This window comes from Pecten maximus, chromosome 3 (assembly GCF_902652985.1).
Source record: "Pecten maximus chromosome 3, xPecMax1.1, whole genome shotgun sequence".
Taxonomy (NCBI): Eukaryota; Metazoa; Mollusca; class Bivalvia; order Pectinida; family Pectinidae; genus Pecten; species Pecten maximus.
In genome coordinates this window covers 28,219,311-28,238,927 of record NC_047017.1, presented here as the reverse complement: position 1 = coordinate 28,238,927, position 19,617 = coordinate 28,219,311, and the positions used below count along the sequence as shown (strand labels likewise).

At 36.4% G+C, this 19,617-nt stretch overlaps 1 protein-coding gene across 3 annotated transcripts in view; it reads right to left on the bottom strand.

Annotated features, from left to right (window-relative positions):
- Window positions 1–19,617, bottom strand: part of LOC117323800 (kinesin light chain-like) — a 54,657-nt gene that overhangs the window by 18,258 nt on the left and 16,782 nt on the right. For all 3 annotated transcript variants that reach the window (XM_033879254.1, XM_033879256.1, XM_033879255.1), the window contains 12 exons: window positions 16,037–16,280; window positions 12,839–13,078; window positions 12,382–12,417; window positions 9,001–9,094; window positions 8,371–8,599; window positions 5,990–6,077; window positions 4,535–4,636; window positions 3,877–3,960; window positions 2,852–2,941; window positions 1,958–2,057; window positions 1,552–1,601; window positions 262–270 (listed from right to left, as the gene is read on the bottom strand). In XM_033879254.1, the coding sequence (XP_033735145.1) occupies window positions 262–270; window positions 1,552–1,601; window positions 1,958–2,057; window positions 2,852–2,941; window positions 3,877–3,960; window positions 4,535–4,636; window positions 5,990–6,077; window positions 8,371–8,599; window positions 9,001–9,094; window positions 12,382–12,417; window positions 12,839–13,078; window positions 16,037–16,280 (1,366 nt within the window). The remainder of the gene's footprint in view (window positions 1–261; window positions 271–1,551; window positions 1,602–1,957; window positions 2,058–2,851; window positions 2,942–3,876; window positions 3,961–4,534; window positions 4,637–5,989; window positions 6,078–8,370; window positions 8,600–9,000; window positions 9,095–12,381; window positions 12,418–12,838; window positions 13,079–16,036; window positions 16,281–19,617) is intronic.

Genomic DNA, 19,617 nt, shown 5'->3' with positions numbered 1-19,617 from the left:
CAAACAATTCCAAATTTCCACTAGGTGGCAATTTCCCAAAATAGGCAGGAAAAACACTTGAATTATTCACCAGAAGGTTTAACTACTGAGAGTGGACAGTAAGAATAGGTTCTTAATAAATAAACAGTTGAAAATATTTCAGAATGGAGACATGACTTAGGCAACTTGATAGAAAGTTTGGGATTGCAAGGAATTTTTCCTAGTAATTATAATGCAAGGCATATTTCTATAAGTACCAACCAAGACTATCCCAACACATACCTTTTTCACCTGGTGAGAGAGATTTTACTATGATTATTATATACAGAACATGATCAGCATTAGCAAATTATGATCAAGCTTCATGACAGGTAATTTTTACTTCCCTATTAATTGCAGAATGTTCCTTATACACTGATATATTAAAACACTTACTATAATCATGCATCAACATACATCCATTTCTTATTTAATATTAATCTTTTTTTCTAATATTGATTTGTCCAACCTTCTTTACAGGACGGTGTTATCAACCAGACAGACAATAACATCATGGGAATGTGTTCTTATATGGGGATAAGTTGACTGTGTACAGCTCAGATTTATATCACTCACAACATAGAAAGTAAACCGAATTTATTCACTGATTTTACCTCTATGTTAATTAATACAGCAAGAAAAATCAGTATTAACATGTTACAAAGCCTCCAGTCAGTATATCAATAGCTTCACCTTGCCACCAAGCACAGCTGACATAACAGAACAAGCTACAGGTAGTACTGTGATTCCCTTTACCAATTATCATAAAACACATGGATTATCATAGTCTACTACCTACATCACTGACATTACAGTGTCATATCCACCAGTTCATTAGAGGGTGTCAACCTGTACACAACAGTTTCACTCCTACGCATAGGCGACAGTGTCATTCGTATGTAAGGGCAACAGTGTCACTCTTATGTAAGGGAGACTGCGTCACTCCTACGAAAGGGAGACTGCATCACTCGATGTAAGGGCAACAGTGTCACTTTTATGTAAGGGAGACTGCGTCACTCGATGTAAGGGCAACAGTGTCACTCTTACGAAAGGGAGACTGCGTCACTCGATGTAAGGGCAATAGTGTTACTCCTACGAAAGGGAGACTGCGTCACTCGATGTAAGGGCAACAGTGTCACTCTTACGAAAGGGAGACTGCGTCACTCGATGTAAGGGCAACAGTGTCACTCTTACGAAAGGGAGACGGCATCACTCGATGTAAGGGCAACAGTGTCACTCTTACGAAAGGGAGACTGCGTCACTTGATGTAAGGGCGACAGTGTCAGTCCTATTTAAAGGCGACAGTGTCACTCCTATGTAAGGGTGTCACCTGTACATGACAGTGTAGCTCCTATGTAAGGGTGTCACCAATACACGATGGTATATCTCCTATGTAAGGGTGTCACCTGTACATGACAGTATATCTCCTTTGTAAGGGTGTAACCTGTACATGACAGTATAGCTCCTATGTAAGGGCAACAGTGTCACTCTTGTTCCAACATAAGTGTGTCATGTTGATGAAGATTTGTTTACCTTATTTTCCTCTCTCTCCTCTGCCTGCATCCAGATAGGTTTGTTCTCTCCTGTAATACAGCACAGAGTTACCATCCACACACAATTTAACCTAGACAGTCTTAACCTGGAACTTTTACTTAGCATGGTCTCATTCTTTTACAATAAATACTGGGTGTTGTGTTCATTTTCAGAAACAGGCTACACAGGGATTAACGTTTACTATTCTTCTTCTATTAATTATACATATAGATATAAAGCAAAGCCTATAATTGCAAATAAGCTATTACAATATAAATACAAATAGTGGTTAGCTAGATTCTGATTATTTTTCTCTATAATAAAAATGGAGTCTCAAGGTTCCTCTGTACAACTGATAAGCTTTCCAATACATAGGCAGATTTAAACTGAGTAAATGTGAACTCACCATCAACTTTACCAAACTCTTTTTCATGTGCTCTGGTGAGGACCTCCTTATATAAAGCTTCGGCCTGTTTGTATTTTCCTTGTTTTAAGTATGCCGATGCCTTTAATTGAAAAGTGACAATCTCACAAACCAAATGATTGAGCAAAACATCAACAGATTTCTTACTCAGTGATTGAAATTCATAGCCTACCCTGACTTTAACGAATAAGATAGGCTTGTTGAAGCCACAGTATGATTCTTAACATACATTATATGTACAGCATTTTCTTAGGTATTTATATCAGGTATAAATTGACCAAAATTTAAAATCAAATATTATTTCTATCATTCTCTAACATTTATAATCAGCTAGAACAAAAACTATTTCTTACAAAATATAAGATTGATGAATTGTCTGTATCAGTACAGATAATGTAACAACAGGTTATAATTAGGATGAAATAATCTATAATAAAGAGTGTATACATGATTTTATATAGATAACAGAGAAATAAACAGAAAGGTACAAAAAGTACATGCATATTGACAACCTACTGCGACCAGACAAACATCAAATGTACAACCTACTACGACCAATAGCTAACAAACATCAAATGTGCAACACAAGATCGACCAGCTCTTCTGCTATGGCAGATATCCTATCTTTTTAATATCAATCACTTCAAACTGATTTCAAAGAGATACTAAGTAAAATTTCTTTCTTAAGTATATCAAGCAGGTGCTTTTTACTTATCTGATTAAAAAGTAACACACTTTACAGTATTAATTTGACCAAATATAGAATTTAACTGGTTCTGAGTTTTGGTTACAAATCTCACAGAACTGTTTCTCCTGTCAGTGTTATAAAGAGACCAAGCTTAGCATATACACATCCTTCCCGTTCCACAACCTTACCAGATTATTTTTGGTTTTGGCTACATTGGGATCATCTGTACCAAGGCGTTTCAGATATATATCTAATGCTCTTCTATAATAGTGTTCCACCTGCAAATTACAAGCAATTACACAAGACCAGAGTCAGACATGCATGCTGTATCTGAAGCTATTAACACCAGAAGCAACCCTCCAAGGCTTCGCTCAAACCTTGGCGATATATCTACATCTCAGAAAGTCAGTGTACACGACCAGAATATTACAATATTGAACTAGACGTATATGAAATTTTGGACATTTTAAAGGAAAGAATTCTAAATATACTTTCTAGAACAGAAAAGGTGACTGTGTCTGCCTGACTAGATTTTTTCATTGTTTTTATGTAATTTTCAAATACCACACAGAACATTCAAAAGAGCTTTCTGAGAAGTAGGTACAAAGTACATAGACTTCACTGCAAAGAAAAGTAAAATAAACAGGCAAGGTCTTTTGGCACAACAAAAATGGCGGCTATCCATCTTCCTGGAACTGAACACACAAACGATACAACAAGAAAAGTTGTAAATAAGCGGTGCATACAAAAATGGAGGAAAGAAAAATACACCAAAAATTGTACAACTACAACATCCAGAGAGATTCCATGCGGATCATATAGACATGGAGGAGGGTCTCTTACCAAGTTATTCTTTGTCTTAGCAACATTTGGGTCATCAGGGCCCAGTTTACCCTCGTAAATATCCAGGGCCCTTTGGTAGTACTGTTCCACCTGGGCCAGCGTGAGCATAGACAGAGCGACACACATGTTTATTTATTAGGTCTACATACATAATTCACCAACATATGTGTTAACAATGAAATTATGAAAAACTTTAAAATCTAAAGTCAACATCAGTCGAGATGTAAATCATACTAAAATAAAGTCAACATCACAACCAGTATACGCTCTCATAAGTATTAGGAAACTCATTGAGATTAAAACAGTGAATGAGCAATATTCATAAATATATTAATACATCTTCAGTATTCTGTTTGTTTATATAACGTACCTCTTCATATTTGCCCTGATTTTGACACAGTAGAGCTAAGTTATTAAGTTGCTTGGCTACATCTGGATGGTCTTTTCCAAGTACCTGGAATTGGCATAATTATCATTATTTAAGTCTGATACAGAATAACAACTCTAACAAATATGAACTGGGCACAAGAGGTCTGGTGAAGATACAAAATACCAAGCCAACAGTGTACCAGACTAGGTGACGCAGTATCTACCTGGAGAAGTGCTGCAGTGTGTCTAGACGGCTTAAAAAAATATTTACTGCAGCACGCAAGTTAATCAATATCTGCACTGTATCGCTCTTATAGCCTACACTGATTACATGGGGATAACCAACACACTTAGGACAGATTCCCTTAGTGCAGTCACACAAATAACAAACTTAAACCGCAAGTCACTCAAGTTGTATGTAAGAATTTAGATTCAACCATTAAAGCTGAATAGCTGTTTTCAATCTATGTAGCTTCTATATACAGCAGTAAACATAGACTACTGGATATTCATTTCAATAAGACATCAATTATTTAATTATTTTTTTTAAAGTTAATTATTTTACACCAAAATGCATATATTAAGCATATGAATTTCTCAGTTTTAATTACATACATAAATACTTTGTGAATTATTTGGACTTATCAATAATACAACACCTTTTCCCTAATTTCCAGTGCCCTTTTACACAGGGGTTCCGCCTCTTTGTATTTGCCTCGTTTTCCATATAATACAGCTAAGTTGTTCAATGTGGCTGCTACCTACAATGCAGAGAAATCCTTGTGTCAATGGTCAGAAATCAATAATCAAAACATTTCTATTACATGTATATATAACAGTAATAATATTACTAATTGTTTGCTTATGGAAGTTCATTTTTGACTCTTGAATATTTTGTATAAATGACAAATCTACCTTTCCATTTTGTAAATAGTAATAAGCTTACATAACAAAAGAACTGAACTATATCTTTTTTTGTTACAAACGTAAAGATGAAATGATTGCATGACAAATGTAAAGATGAAATAATAATGAGTTAAATGTAAAGATGAAATAATTACATGACAAATGTTAAGATAAAACATTATGGTTCTGTACAGATGAGATCACTATAAGATGTAAAGATTATTACACAATACCCTACTTTGTGTCCAAACATTACACGAAATCTTCAGAGTAAAACCAACACTCAATTAATCACAAACAGCAGCGGCAACATGGACATTACTTTGAAAAGTGTGCTTCCTTTCATGGTTACTGTGAAGTCCTTGAGCAGAGGTTATTATACAGAGGGTCATGTCTAGTAAGAAGGTGAAGTAATTAAACAGAGGGTCACATCCTTAGACAAAAGGTCAAGTTATTAGACAGAAGGTTTATCCTAAGACAGAATGTCAAGTAATTTTATAGAAGGTTATCTCCTTAAACAGGAGGTCAAGTAATTAGACAAAAGGCAAAGTAATTAGATAGAAGGTCAAGTAATTACACAGAGGGTCATGTCCTCAAACAGAAGGTCAAGTTATTAAAGGGTCAGTTCATTAGACAGAGGAACATGTCCTTAAACAGAGGGTCAAGTCATTAGACAAAAGGTGAAGCAATTAGACAGAGGTTCAAGTCCTTAGACAGAAAGTCCAGTCGTTCAATAGGTCACATCCTACAATCTGCTGTCTTACATTGTAATTTTTGATAAACTGAAAGCTGGACACCAAATCTACACTATAATCCTATTATAGAAGTCTACATTTGACACAGAATCTACACTAAATTCACACAAAAACCAAACACACAGTCTACACTATAGTCACACCACACACGTCATTAGATGAAAGAAAGAAAAAGAGAGTTAATCATTGAAAGGCAAACATTAATATGCTAAGCATCAAACAAATGTAATCTGTTCAACATAAAATTATGTCCATTGTTTCCTTTTGAACGTAAAAAACAATATATATTTTGGAATAGACCTTAGTCGAAACTATCAATGTTCATTTAACAAAAATAAGGCTAACTAACAGAGAACTCAAAATGACATTAAAATTGTATGAAATTAAATGATATGGGATATGTTCCAGTCTGCATGCAGTGACAACATGGAGAGCTAGTTTGTATAGACTCACTGCAGGGTGGTCATATCCCAGGGTTTTCTCTCGAATGCCTAAGGCATCATTCAGTAGGTTTGCCGCCTCTTTGTATTTTCCTTGGTCTCTGAAATTGTTAAAACATCCTTACAGATCTACCTTCGAGTTAGTATTATCTAATGTTAGTGCCTTAGTCCAAGCCTAGCTGCTGCTAACAGCATAATCTGCCAAATCTCAACCACATACATTCTCTTACGATACTTCAGAAATGCTGCTTTAAATTTGTATTGTTTTGAAATTAAGGGTTCAAATTTGGCAGATTATAATGGCATGGTTCTGAAGTAAATGTAGTAAAAGTGAGATTTTACTTCATACTTCAAAACCATGATGTTAGATCATGCACACTTGTAGCACAGGAGATGAGACAAGGTTGGGAGGAGGGCACAAACTCAACACTCACTGCAGGGTGATCAGAGCCCAGAGTTTTTTCTCTGATTTTTAATGCATCGTGTAAAAGATTACCCGCTTCTTTGTATTTGCCTTGATCTCTGGAACAATAAAATGGACATGCAGCACATGCATGGGAACAACATGGTGAAGTTCTTGCATATGTCATGATTACAGGTGACAGGAAGCCAGTCGTTTCTTATAGAGGCATTTAACAGGAAAACTGATGCAAGGGGTAACTCTAGATCAGCGACATGTCCCTTGATGAAGAGTGACAGAAAGGGGGAGAACTCTAGATCAGTGACATATTCCATGACAAGTAATGTCAGAAAGGGGGGAAGGGAGCGGGGTTAACAATGATTCAGTGATATACCTCACATGATGGAGAGTGGACAGAAAATGACTCCTTGAAATGATGAAGATTGATACAACTCAAATGTAGAGAGGCAAACAAATTTAGCTCAATGATTCCAAATATGATTAAACCTGATAATTAGGACAGAATTTCATTTGACAGACATCTTAAATGTTTTAAAACTAGCAATTAAGTTGAGAGGAGTGTATCTGATGCCTGACATTAATGAAGAGTGACAGGATTGGGGTAAATGAAGCCATAAGTGACATGTAAAGCTGAGTATGATAGTGGTGAGGAAGGAAGTGACACCGTAGAGACCATACTTGATTAAGATCGAGAGTAAGTAAGATAACTCTAGAACAGTGGCATTTACCATGATCAACAGTAATGGTAAGCATGATTAAGCAAGCCCAGTTAACCCTGAAATCAAATTTGAAGAATGAACAGGGAAGAGGATAACTCTTGCCATTAAGTTGCCAAGTGATTTACAATAAAGACTGATGGTAAGGGAGATCACTCGAGTCCTGCGGCTTCCATCATGGTTAAGTGCAAAAGGTGACTGGAGTTTGGGTGATTGTGCAAGACTGCAGCACATACATCAATTTTCTCATTGAAAGTTGTAGATTTTTTTAGTGACCAATCTAACTACTGTGTGTGATGTTTGGTGTGAACATCTGTCACTTGTCCTAGCTCCAGGTTATCACAGTACTGTCACTGTACACAGCTAAAATCAATAACTTTCTAAATAAATCACACCAGCTGCCACCCATAAATGATACATAACATGACAACATTCAAGTGAAAGTGTCAGAAGAATGTTCTATTCATACATTTGTACCAGCAATAGCTGAAGACCAGATCTATACAAAAAACCTACTGCATCTATTGTTAAACTGCTTTCTTCCCTGTAGATATTGACTTTGGTGTCATATAGGCAGAAAACTATCTAAATAGATATATAAGACTATAACATTGAAAATCTATATAGATTTGATTTATTCAAACATATCTTATCGCAGAAAAGCATCCCCTCCCCCCTCTTATTCAGCCATCGTCATCTCTCTTTGTGTAAATTAACACTACCACAAAACGGATCTATAATTATGACCTACCTCTTTAAACCAAAATGGACAAATAGCACATAATACCAGCACGATAAAAAACACTGGATGTAGCTGAGGGAAGATGGTGCATGTCCCTACAGAACTAGGCCATGCAAAGTAACAGGTGCAATGATCTATATACCAGGTATAACTAAGTGTTCAAATAGAAACAATACAAAAGAATATCTAAGTATTATATATAATCCTCTCTAGTTAATCATTAGAAATAAATTAAAAAGGTACATTTTTTTTCTGTTTTAATTTTCACCAAAAGTTTAAATTTAACTTCATTATCTTTGAATTATCAAAGGAACAATCTTATACTATATTTAAAAGGAAATTTTGAATTTAATTATCACAAAATTGTCTGAGAAACAATTTCAGTTAAGATTGAAGTTTTGTTTACCTTATTCAAATGCACATATATATATATATAAACATTTCTTTTAAAATGATGCCCTGTTCTTAATTTAACTTCTTACCACACATATACCCATTACACTGTATCAACTTACCTGTATACAAGTGCTAGTATATTTAACATTGTGGCTACATCTGGATGATCGTGGCCACTGGTCTTTTCCAAGTCTTCAAGGGCCTGTTTACAGAGCGGCACTGCCACCTCATATCGGCCTTGGGACGCATACTGTATGACTAGATTATGGAGAGTGCGTAACCGTGCGGGGATTTCATAACCCCCACTGGCGGCCTGAGCCATTGCACTGGGTTGGGAGGGGGAAAGAACTACAACATAGAAATCAAATATTATGTACAATACTGATGAAAGTTTACTTAAAACTCTTCTTTTTACCTTAATTCTGAATGATGAAGGATCTTTCACATATTTTATCAGTGTTGGAAACACCTTCAGATTGGAAACGTAATAACTACTAAAACTTGAAATAAAGTTTGAAATTATAATAATTAATAATTATATTGTAATCTAGGAATGAAAACCTGAAGGACACACACACCTCAGAGTTCTCCCCACTCTCATTATAGTGTACCAGCAATATTGTGCCATTGGTTTACTAACTTCCTGGCAGAGTGGAAAGACAACTTTAACACTGACAATTGTATATTTATCAATTATATTGTATATTATATCAAGATATATTCCATTAGAGTATAAAAAGATGACTGACCTTCAGGTTGAGGGGAATCTTCATCATCATCAGGAAAGCCAAGTTCTAGTGACTGTGTGGACTGGTCCTGTTCTTTTTCTTCTGTTGATTGGTGCTGTAACACAAAAGTGTACCACAGGGTCAAAAAAAGATGTTCATTATTATACAGGGTCTGACCAAATCAACCGCTGTAACACAGGAGTATACTACAGGGTCAACAATGATGTTCATTATTATACAGGGTCTGACCAAAGCAACAGCTGTAACACAGGAGTATACTTCAGGGTCAACAATGATGTTCATTATTATACAGGGTCTGACCAAATCAACCGCTGTAACACAGGAGTATACTTCAGGGTCAACAACGATGTTCATTATTATACAGGGTCTGACCAAATCAACAGCTGTAACACATGAGTATACTACAGGTGTATAGAGTCAACAATGATCATTAAACAAGGTCTGACCAATTCAGGGTCAACACTCAACAAAGATCATTAAACAAGGTCTGACCAATTCAGGATCAACACTGAACAAAGATAAATAAACAAGGTCTGACCAATTCAGGGTCAACACTCAACAAAGATAATTAAACAAGGTCTGACCAATTCAGGATCAACATTGAACAAAGATAATTAAACAAGGTCTGACCAATTCAGGATCAACACTCAATAAAGATCATTATACAAGGTCTGACCAATTCAGCATCAACAAAGATCATTATACAAGATCTGACCAATTCAGGGTCAACACTCAATAAAGATCATTACACAAGGTCTGACCAATTCAGCGTCAACACTCAATAAAGATCATTATACAAGGTCTGACCAATTCAGGGTCAACACTCAATAACGATCATTATACAAGGTCTGACCAAATCAACAGGTTTAGCAAGGAAGTGTACCACAAGCCTAGGTTCTAACAGCTGTGTATAATTTTACGAGTTAGGCCATAGCAAATCCTGTAGTTACGGTACCCTTACAACTAAAGTGAAAAGCTATGCCAGGTTATACAAGGGTGCTAATCTGACATCATCCGGTATATTTTTTGGTGTTGAAGCAGCCATCTCATTAGTAAGTTTGTCACATCAATCACCTTTTGCAGTCATTGATTGAATAGAGACCTCATGGAACCCAGACATAGCGAGACTATGTATTATCTGATTTGTTTCACACATCACCTGATGTTCGTTTACCTCATGCATATCACAAAGCCGTACCCAGCTAGCATATATTCTACAGATTTGAGATATGTGCAGTAGGTAAACAAACAAATCAGACTCATAGGTGAGGTAAAAATTCAATTCAGATGTTCTAGTACCAAAACTCCATAAGATATGTGGAAAATTGAGTTAAAAAACAGGAAATAACAATATACACACAATTGGCAAGTAGCTAGTGATGGTACATCTCTGGAAAGCTAAGTGCCTGATACACATAATACACAGAATTAAAAATTCATTAGTGAACCTTGGAATGTAATGATCATACAATCTATGGTAATGTATAAATACTACAGAACAGCCACACTATATGATATTAACACTAATATCCATGACTGCCTTCACAACCACAAGAATAACATGTAATTATTTGTCTCGCAGGTCCCACTTTGTCGGTATACTTCATAAGATGTCATGATCATACGTTCTAATTGAAAATTAACTTGAATTTTTTTTCCTGTAACAACCAAAAACCTCCCTGTAAATATTACAGACGTGTCAATATTGATGCATTGCAAAAAAAATACCACAGTTTGCAAAATCACTAATTCTCAAAATTCACCTATTAAAAGACATTTTTACCCCAAAAATCACTTTCTGAAAAGAGAAGAAAATAATCTGATATGATATAGAAGTAAAATCTGAGGTTTTTAATACAAGTTTTGTTTAAGTTTTTGTGTTGTTTTGCACAACAGATTTAGACACAAAACTTTTAGTATGACGACACTAGTACTGCTGTCCACCCAGAAGTAACATCATGGTCTCACTTTGACTTTCTTCGTAAGAGAGACAAAACCACAATTTAATTGTGCAAAAAACCCTTAACATTCAACATAAACTTTATAGCCATGGGCCCCTTAAAAGTCAAACTGGCCACTCCATTTTTGTTTGTTTCAAAATAGACATAGAGAGGCCTTCCTTATCTTTTTAACATTGCCTTGAAATGGCCCATTGCCCTAAGCTTGCAGGGCTTTTCCTGAAACACAAGTTTTTTATAGAGACAAAACACTAGCCTAACTAGAGATATTTGGAAATATGGTAAGAGATTTGAAATCCATGCTTTTTTTTCTTTCCTTTTTTGAGATCATCGATCTGTCACATTGAAAAATTTGTAAAACAGAGAAAAAGTTGGTTGATTAACGTTCTAAAATGTCAGTCTGGTTACTCAGAACTCAGAAAAAGTATCATGCTTCAAAGTTAAAGTAAAGAAATTTGAAATTCAAGTTAAAGATGGTAAAAATCTATTAAATTCCCACACAGTAGTACCTGTTAGATGTCACAAGAGAGTAAATATTAGATGTTTCCCCACTTGTATTAGTCCATCAGAGAAAAGAATTCAGAGATAGTCGTAAAAAGTATAAGAAATCCCTAAAATTGTATAAAAATCATGTGTAGAAAACCATTGTCTACACTTGATAGATTTTAATTTAGAAAATACCAGTATAATGCCATCATAGACTGTAGATCAGTACTGATTTGATTTTATCCATTGTTTAGACTGAGAAATATATACTTGTATTATACATACCATTATCTCAATTTCAAGATTATTTATATAGGTTGTTCAAAGAAATTAAATTGTTCTAAACAGTGATGTGAATTGGTTAATTTATTCTATAGTCGACAATCAGCTAGCTAGGGATGTTTAATTGTTGGTCAGTGAGTAGTTGGCCAGGAGAACCTCATTGTGTTGAAAATTTGGTATGCTACCAAATAATTAGAGTATATCTTATATCAATAATATTCTCTTTCTCTTCATTACCAGAAATCCACAGAGTAAATCTACCTAAACAACACTTTCTGAGTAGCGTTTTAGAAGCAGAAATTAACAGAAAATAACTTAAATATATTAAATTAAACATTTATATTTAATACAAATTGGTTGTGTAACTGATCAATTTTCAATTTTTCGTCAGTCAATTACTTTTCATGAACTTTTCAAATTTCAAAATATTGTTAATGAAAATAAAACAGTTCATCTATAATTATGTTTATACATAGTGATTAAGTAAACAAAACATTATCTCTTGAGAAATATGTGAAAGCCAAGCCTAAATCTCTCTTTTGGTGCAGTTCAACAGCAACACACAGTGTTAGTAGAATAGTAACCAAAATCTAAATGAAGTCCATCTACCCAACATTTACCCAGTGTGTATAAACCACACGGCCAAAACACTTACCACTGAGCCAACCCCTCCAGCTGAGCGTGGTAAAGACTGGCAAACAAAAAAGCCATTCAAATATAGCAGCAAAGTCTTCTCCTCGAGTAGGTTTATCTGACCATTGGCTATATATCTGGTTATAGCCACAGGACTTCCATTTCATTTAATGTTTGTTTGGGATTTTCCTTCATAGAGCAATTTTCATTGTATATACTGTATAACGTTTTTTCGGTATTTTCTTCCCTGTGACTAAGTTTATTATTGTACAGATGATTTACATAGAGTATCAGAGGGCCAAACTTAGATAGAATATACAATTTCTCTTTATGATTAATATCTTACGCAGCTGTTCTTGCAATAAAAGACAGTATGACCGAAGGAAAACAGGAAAAAGTATGTGATTTGGTTTTGATGTGTAAAGTCGTGAAGCACACACAACTATCTATAACTATTATGAGACTGTGGACAAACTTACCACACTAGTTTGCTGGGGATCAGATGAATCATATTTTTTCATTTCATTCATGAATTCCAAATGTTTCTTCTCCTCTTCTATTGTGGCTACTTTCTGTTCACTCATTTGTAGTTTTTGCTGAGTGTTTGCTAGTTCGTCTCTAAGCCAAGCGTTTTCCTGGCACAGCCTTCTTACTTGTGCTCGGAGTTTTTGTTTTTCTGCTTCCACATGTTGTAAATGATTAGAAAGTGCCATCATTACCTGAAAAGGAAATACATTTTTATCAACAGAAATATTTTACAAATGGGGCATGCTCTATACTACCACATCATATGGTTAATCATATACATGAAAGAAGTAGAGCAGGTATTTATCTGGTGGCATTGCACATGTTTTCACTTTTTATTTGTCGTTTCCTTTGTGATTTCTTTTGAATTTTAGAGAATAATTTCATTTCAGTAATAGTATTGTGATTAACAAAGACTGAAAATGATAAAAAATGATCTGACAAAATTTTGTGTGATGTGCCATTTCATCACAGCACACATCAAAGCATGTTATCTACAACATGTCACGAGGATATAAGTCTAAATCTGCAGCACACTAATTACAATGTACCCAACAGAATATAAACTAGAAAATGTCTGTAAGAGATAAATGCCCTTGCTGCCACTTGACACCCTGAAACAGTTAGGTGAGAATGGCATTAGCAGTTCCCGAGACAGCTAGTTACATTGCATCGGGACGGGACGGGACACGACCGCGACAGGATAGACATGGGTAACACTATATGCCCCCCCCCCCCCCCCCCCCCCCCCCCCCAATTTAATGGCGGGGCATATAATAATTAGTTTACACTGAGATTAATAAATACTAGTATCAATGATCAATTACAGGCAATCAACTTGTAAATGTTTACTTTATTTACAGTACAATTGTAAGAAATCAGAAAATTGTTTGTCTTCTTTAATTCTTCTTACCAGACTAACATTTATTGATGCAATGTCTGACGATTAAATTATGGTTACAGACAGTGCAGTAATCGATGTTTACAGATATGTTGTGATGTTGTTTGACAGGCTATGTGATCGGATGTGTAGTGATGTTTGACAGGCTATGTGATCGGATGTGTAGTGATGTTGTTTGGCAGGCTATGTGATCGGATGTGTAGTGATGTTTGACAGGCTATGTGATCGGATGTGTAGTGATGTTGTTTGGCAGGCTATGTGATCGGACGTGTGATGATGTTGTTTGGCTGGCTATGTGATCGGATGTGTAGTGATGTTGTTTGGCAGGCTATGCGAGTGGACGCGTGATGATGTTGTTTGACTGGCTATGTGATCGGATGTGTAGTGATGTTGTTTGGCAGGCTATGTGATCGGATGTGTAGTGATGTTTGGTTGGCTATGTGATCGGATGTCTAGTGATGTTTGGAAGGCTATGTGATCGGATGTGTAGTGATGTTTGGAAGGCTATGTGATCGGATGTATAGTGATGTTTGGTTGGCTATGTGATCGGATGTGTAGTGATGTTGTTTGGCAGGCTATGTGATCGGATGTGTAGTGATGTTGTTTGGCAGGCTATGTGATCGGATGTGTAGTGATGTTGTTTGGCAGGCTATGTGATCGGATGTGTAGTGATATTTGACAGGCTATGTGATCGGATGTGTAGTGATGTTTGACAGGCTATGTGATCGGATGTGTAGTGATGGTGTTTGGCAGGCTATGTGATCGGACGTGTGATGATGTTGTTTGGCTGGCTATGTGATCGGATGTGTAGTGATGTTGTTTGGCAGGCTATGCGAGTGGACGCGTGATGATGTTGTTTGACTGGCTATGTGATCGGATGTGTAGTGATGTTGTTTGGCAGGCTATGTGATCGGATGTGTAATGATGTTGTTTGACAGGCTATGCGAGTGGATGTGTAGTGATGTTGTTTGGCAGGCTATGTGATCGGATGTGTAGTGATGTTGTTTGGCAGGCTATGTGATCGGACGTGTAGTGATGTTGTTTAACAAGCTATGTGATCGGACGAGTAATGATGTTGTTTAACAAGCTATGTCATCGGACGAGTAATGATGTTGTTTGGCAGGCTATGTGATCGGACGAGTAATGATGTTGTTTGGCAGGCTATGCCAGTGGACGAGTAATGATGTTGTTTGGCAGGCTATGCCAGTGGACGAGTAATGATGTTGTTTGGCAGGCTATGCGAGTGGACGTGTAGTGATGTTGTTTGGCAGGCTATGCGAGTGGACGTGTAGTGATGTCATTCATCGGATGTTAACGAGCCTGTTACACACCATTATTGATTTTTTAAGCCGAGGTCAATAATGCGCCATTTATCTGAGTTCTCCAAACAATTGTAGTTTTTTTTGTCTTGGTACACTTAATGTAAGGTAAAAGTTCTAGTACATTGTCATATCTCCCCAAGACTTTACCAACGCAACTATCGGTCTACATTGCAGACAAGACTATCAAGGTCATGTTCAATCTGCCAACTGAACATAAAATCTTATTCTTTAGATGATGATAGCTGTTATTCTGTGATAGTTGTAGAGACATTATGTATCGGTATTACATTGCTATGACTTTTATGACAAAAGAAGAATTAATTGTATACTTGATACCCCAGGTATATCAACATTACAAAACTTTTTATTGTGAGAATTCTTAACAAGGCCTGGTACTTTTTTTCAGAATTGAAAACCCTTCTGTTGATTTGTAAAAGAGTTTATTACTTCACCTATACGTGAGGGAAGTCTGACTGGACTTGTGAGGTGGCTAATCACTTTGTTGGAATTAGCATATTACTTTAACAGTCTGCGATGACAAATAATCCATATACATTACAGTCTCTGGGGATATATGTAAATATCACACTACTAGAGTGTTATTTCAATGTAGTGTACATGTTATCTTTACAAAACAGACACGATCATCTGTTATTAGATTATATTTAAATTTCCAAGATTTTTATCAATTTAATAAACCTTAGAGACTTGGATCTTATTGCTGTTTGACTCAACTTACCTGAGCTTCACTAAATTTAAACCCCAGTTCTATTGTTTGAGACTCGACTAACCTTAGCTACACTAAGCCCCAGTTCTATTGTTTGAGAATCAACTTACCTGAGCTTCACTAAGCCCCAGTTCTATTGTTTGAGAATCAACTTATCTGAGCTTCACTAAGCCCCAGTTCTATTGTTTAAGACTCAACTTACCTGAGCTTCACTAAGCCCCAGTTCTATTGTTTCCAGTGACTTCTTCAGTCTGTTTGTCTTCTCCTCCATTAGATTGGTATCTCCATTCTCCCGTTTGATGGTCTTCATGGAGGAAAGAAGCCCATTGAGTATCTGATGGTGCTCATTCTTCAGTGTGTCAAGGCCCTGAATAATGGTCTTGGTATTACAGAATATCTCCTCCTGGGAAAGGGCAGTCATCTTGCCAATTTCTTCTATCTTTTTTCTGGAAAAAGAAAGAAAAAAGACCTCTTTGAAGATGACGTTGATGAAAGATCCCCGTTTTAAGTTTTTTGGAGAGACACCAGCTTTACAACAGGCTTTTAACAAAAAGTTATAGTAATAATCATATATAAAACAAGCAGGGACAGACTACGGGGAATTAGATAGAATTAGGCTTTAATACATTATAATTCATGCTGTACGGAATCATGGATAGCAGCACATTCTGTTAGCAAGCACGTAAGGGTCTACACTATGTTACAGAGACAGCAGGAAAGTACGATTACATTAGGAATACATTACTGTTTTACATTGAAATAGAGAGATTGGTCAAGCACAAAGGAACTTCTAGACATATTATTAAAATCAGATAAATTTCTTCCTATATGTAAATAATAATTCAGTGAATCTCAATCAACTGAAACAATGTACCTGGTATAGAGTATGTATATTGTAGTTTAGAGCATACATTCAACAGGATTAGTGTCCTCAAAACAGCCAGGGTCATATATATATGAGGACAGAGGGAGACAAAGGGTCAACAGGGGCAAGTGTCCTCACAACAGCCAGGGTCATATGAGGACAGAGGGAGACAAAGGGTCAACAGGGGCAAGTGTCCTCACAACAGCCAGGGTCATAAGAGGACAGAGGGAGACAAAGGGTCAACAGGGGCAAGTGTCCACACAACAGCCAGGGTCATAAGAGGACAGAGGGAGACAAAGGGTCAACAGGGGCAAGTGTCCTCACAACAGCCAGGGTCATATGAGGACAGAGGGAGACAAAGGGTCAACAGGGGCAAGTGTCCTCACAACAGCCAGGGTCATATGAGGACAGAGGAAGACAAAGGGTCAACAGGGGCAAGTGTCCTCACAACAGCCAGGTCACATGACCCACTCCATTATACAAAAGATGGGTGGTAATTTGTTATTAACATTGGATTGGACGTTCGAATTCCATAAAAGAGAAGATAATGGATAGGAAATATTGATTAGTGACCATGTACTTCTGCCTCCCTCCTCTACGTCTACAGCCAGGTATATAATCAATCAGTAATAACACTTAAATAGCATGTATGGTTTGGAACATTCCTGACAAAGTTGATATTCTATAAAGGGCAGCATGAGTAGGGCTGATCTATTAATTACGTCACAGATCAATAAAACCTCCTCATCAAACATCTTGATGGTATTGAAGCGTATCAATATCACAGCAGCCATTACCAATCAAATTTTACATTGAAGATTTTTGCTGTTAAACAATTCTGATTTATCTGTAATTAAACTTCATAGATATAAAAAGTGATCACACCCTCCTGTCATACATGCAACTAGATCTATGTATAGAAAAAGATGGCAGTTCACAGTCAATATTCAGCCAGTATATCACTCATCAGTCTTGACAAGTCATATTAGTAGATAAAGCATGTTTACACATAATACTTTAATGGTATATTTCCATATTAATGAGACTTATGTCTAAGTATATTGTACATGAGATGCAACAATGACTGTCACTTGTGGAATGTTCACTCAACATCCGTCCAACTATACATTCTATTATAAAATATATTGTAATCTGACCTAAATATATCAATATGATAAAATTAATATAGAAAAATTCAAAAGAAAATCAGGCTAAAATTTTCATGTAAAACCAGGGTTGACATTATTTCTAAATTGACTGCCCATTTTGCGTTGTAGAAAATGTGCTAGCTTATAGCTACCTACTTCCAGGAGAGTTATATCTCTAAGTAGGGTTACTCATTGATCGGGATACATGACAAACATCAACTACGTATTGTAGTGGGTTTATCTAAAAACCCAAACAGATAGATTGTCTGTGATACCGCAGCATTCATTTGTATGAATCAATAGTTTGTTCTTGACGTACAGTCATGAATATTTGAAGAGAATGCATCAAACCTACTTATCAATTCTCTGATGTCCACTCTACAGGAAATATTCCTGGTTCTGTAGGGGAGACAACAACATTAGTTGTCACCTTCAAACATACTTTTGTTTGTTGGGTTAATCACCCTGTGAACAGCCAGGATTATTTTGAGAAGGGTCTCCTTGTAGTAGCTGATGACTACCTCACTAACAACATACAGTTTGCTGTCGCAGCTAGGAATTGTTGAACCACGCACCTTGAATCAAAAACACGGAGTTCTAAACCTATTTTACTTATCTGCGGAATTCATAAGGAGTTCCAATATGGGATTTCCTAACCATCTTAGGATATGTCATGGCAAAACTTACTTTCCACAAACGATTCATATTTACTACTTTGTAAAATCTTGTATACAATAAAAGGGAATTACATGGCAGCATTATTTCTAAACTTATCAGCTCAAATTTGGATTTGAATCCTCTCCTTTTAAACTAAGTTAACTATTGTCCTCATTAAACAAGAGGCCCAATGGGCCTGTATCGCTCACCTGGCTCTACAGCAACTTTGAAGTTGATTGAGGTCATTTCTACAGATACTATGCTGATTATCATAGTAAGCTAGGTTTATTCATATTAATAAATTTTCTAGTCCTTCATTCTAGCATCTTATTGGCCTAATATCTGGTCTAGGAGGCTCTTGGCTATCGCAAAATTATTGTTTACAGATTTAAGCCGATTTCACCCCTCTGACCTTAAATGTAGGTCAAGGGTCATTAATTTGAACAAACTTTGTAGCCCTTCACCCCAGCATGCTACAGGCCCAATATTAAGTCCCTGGGCCTTTTGGTTATTAAGAAGAAGTCATTTGAAGAATATAGCCTATTTGACCAATATGACCTTGAATGAAGGTCAAGGTCATTTATTTGAACAAACTTGGTAGCCCTTCACCCAAGCATGCTACAGACCCAATACAAAGTCCCTGGGCCTCTTGGTTATTGAGAAGAAGTTGTTTGAAGAATATAGCCTATTTGACCCATGTGACCTTGAATGAAGGTCAAGGTCATTTATTTGAACAAACTTTGTAGCCCTTTACCCTAGCATGCTACAGACCCAATATCAAGTCCCTTGGCCTCTTGGTTATTGAGAAGAAGTCGTCTGGAGAGTATAGCCTATTTGACCCATGTGACCTTGAATGAAGGTCAACGTCATTTATTTGAACAAACTTTGTAGCCCTTCACCCCAGCATGCTACAGGTCTAATATCAAGTCCCTGGGCTTCTTGGTTATTGAGAAGAAGTCGTTTGAAGAGTATAGCCTATTTGACACATTCGACCTTGAATGAAGGTCAAGGTCATTTATTTGAACAAACTTTGTTGCCCTTCACCCCAGCATGCTACAGGCCCAATATCAAGTCCCTGGGCCTCTTGGTTATTGAGAAGAAGTCGTTTGAAGA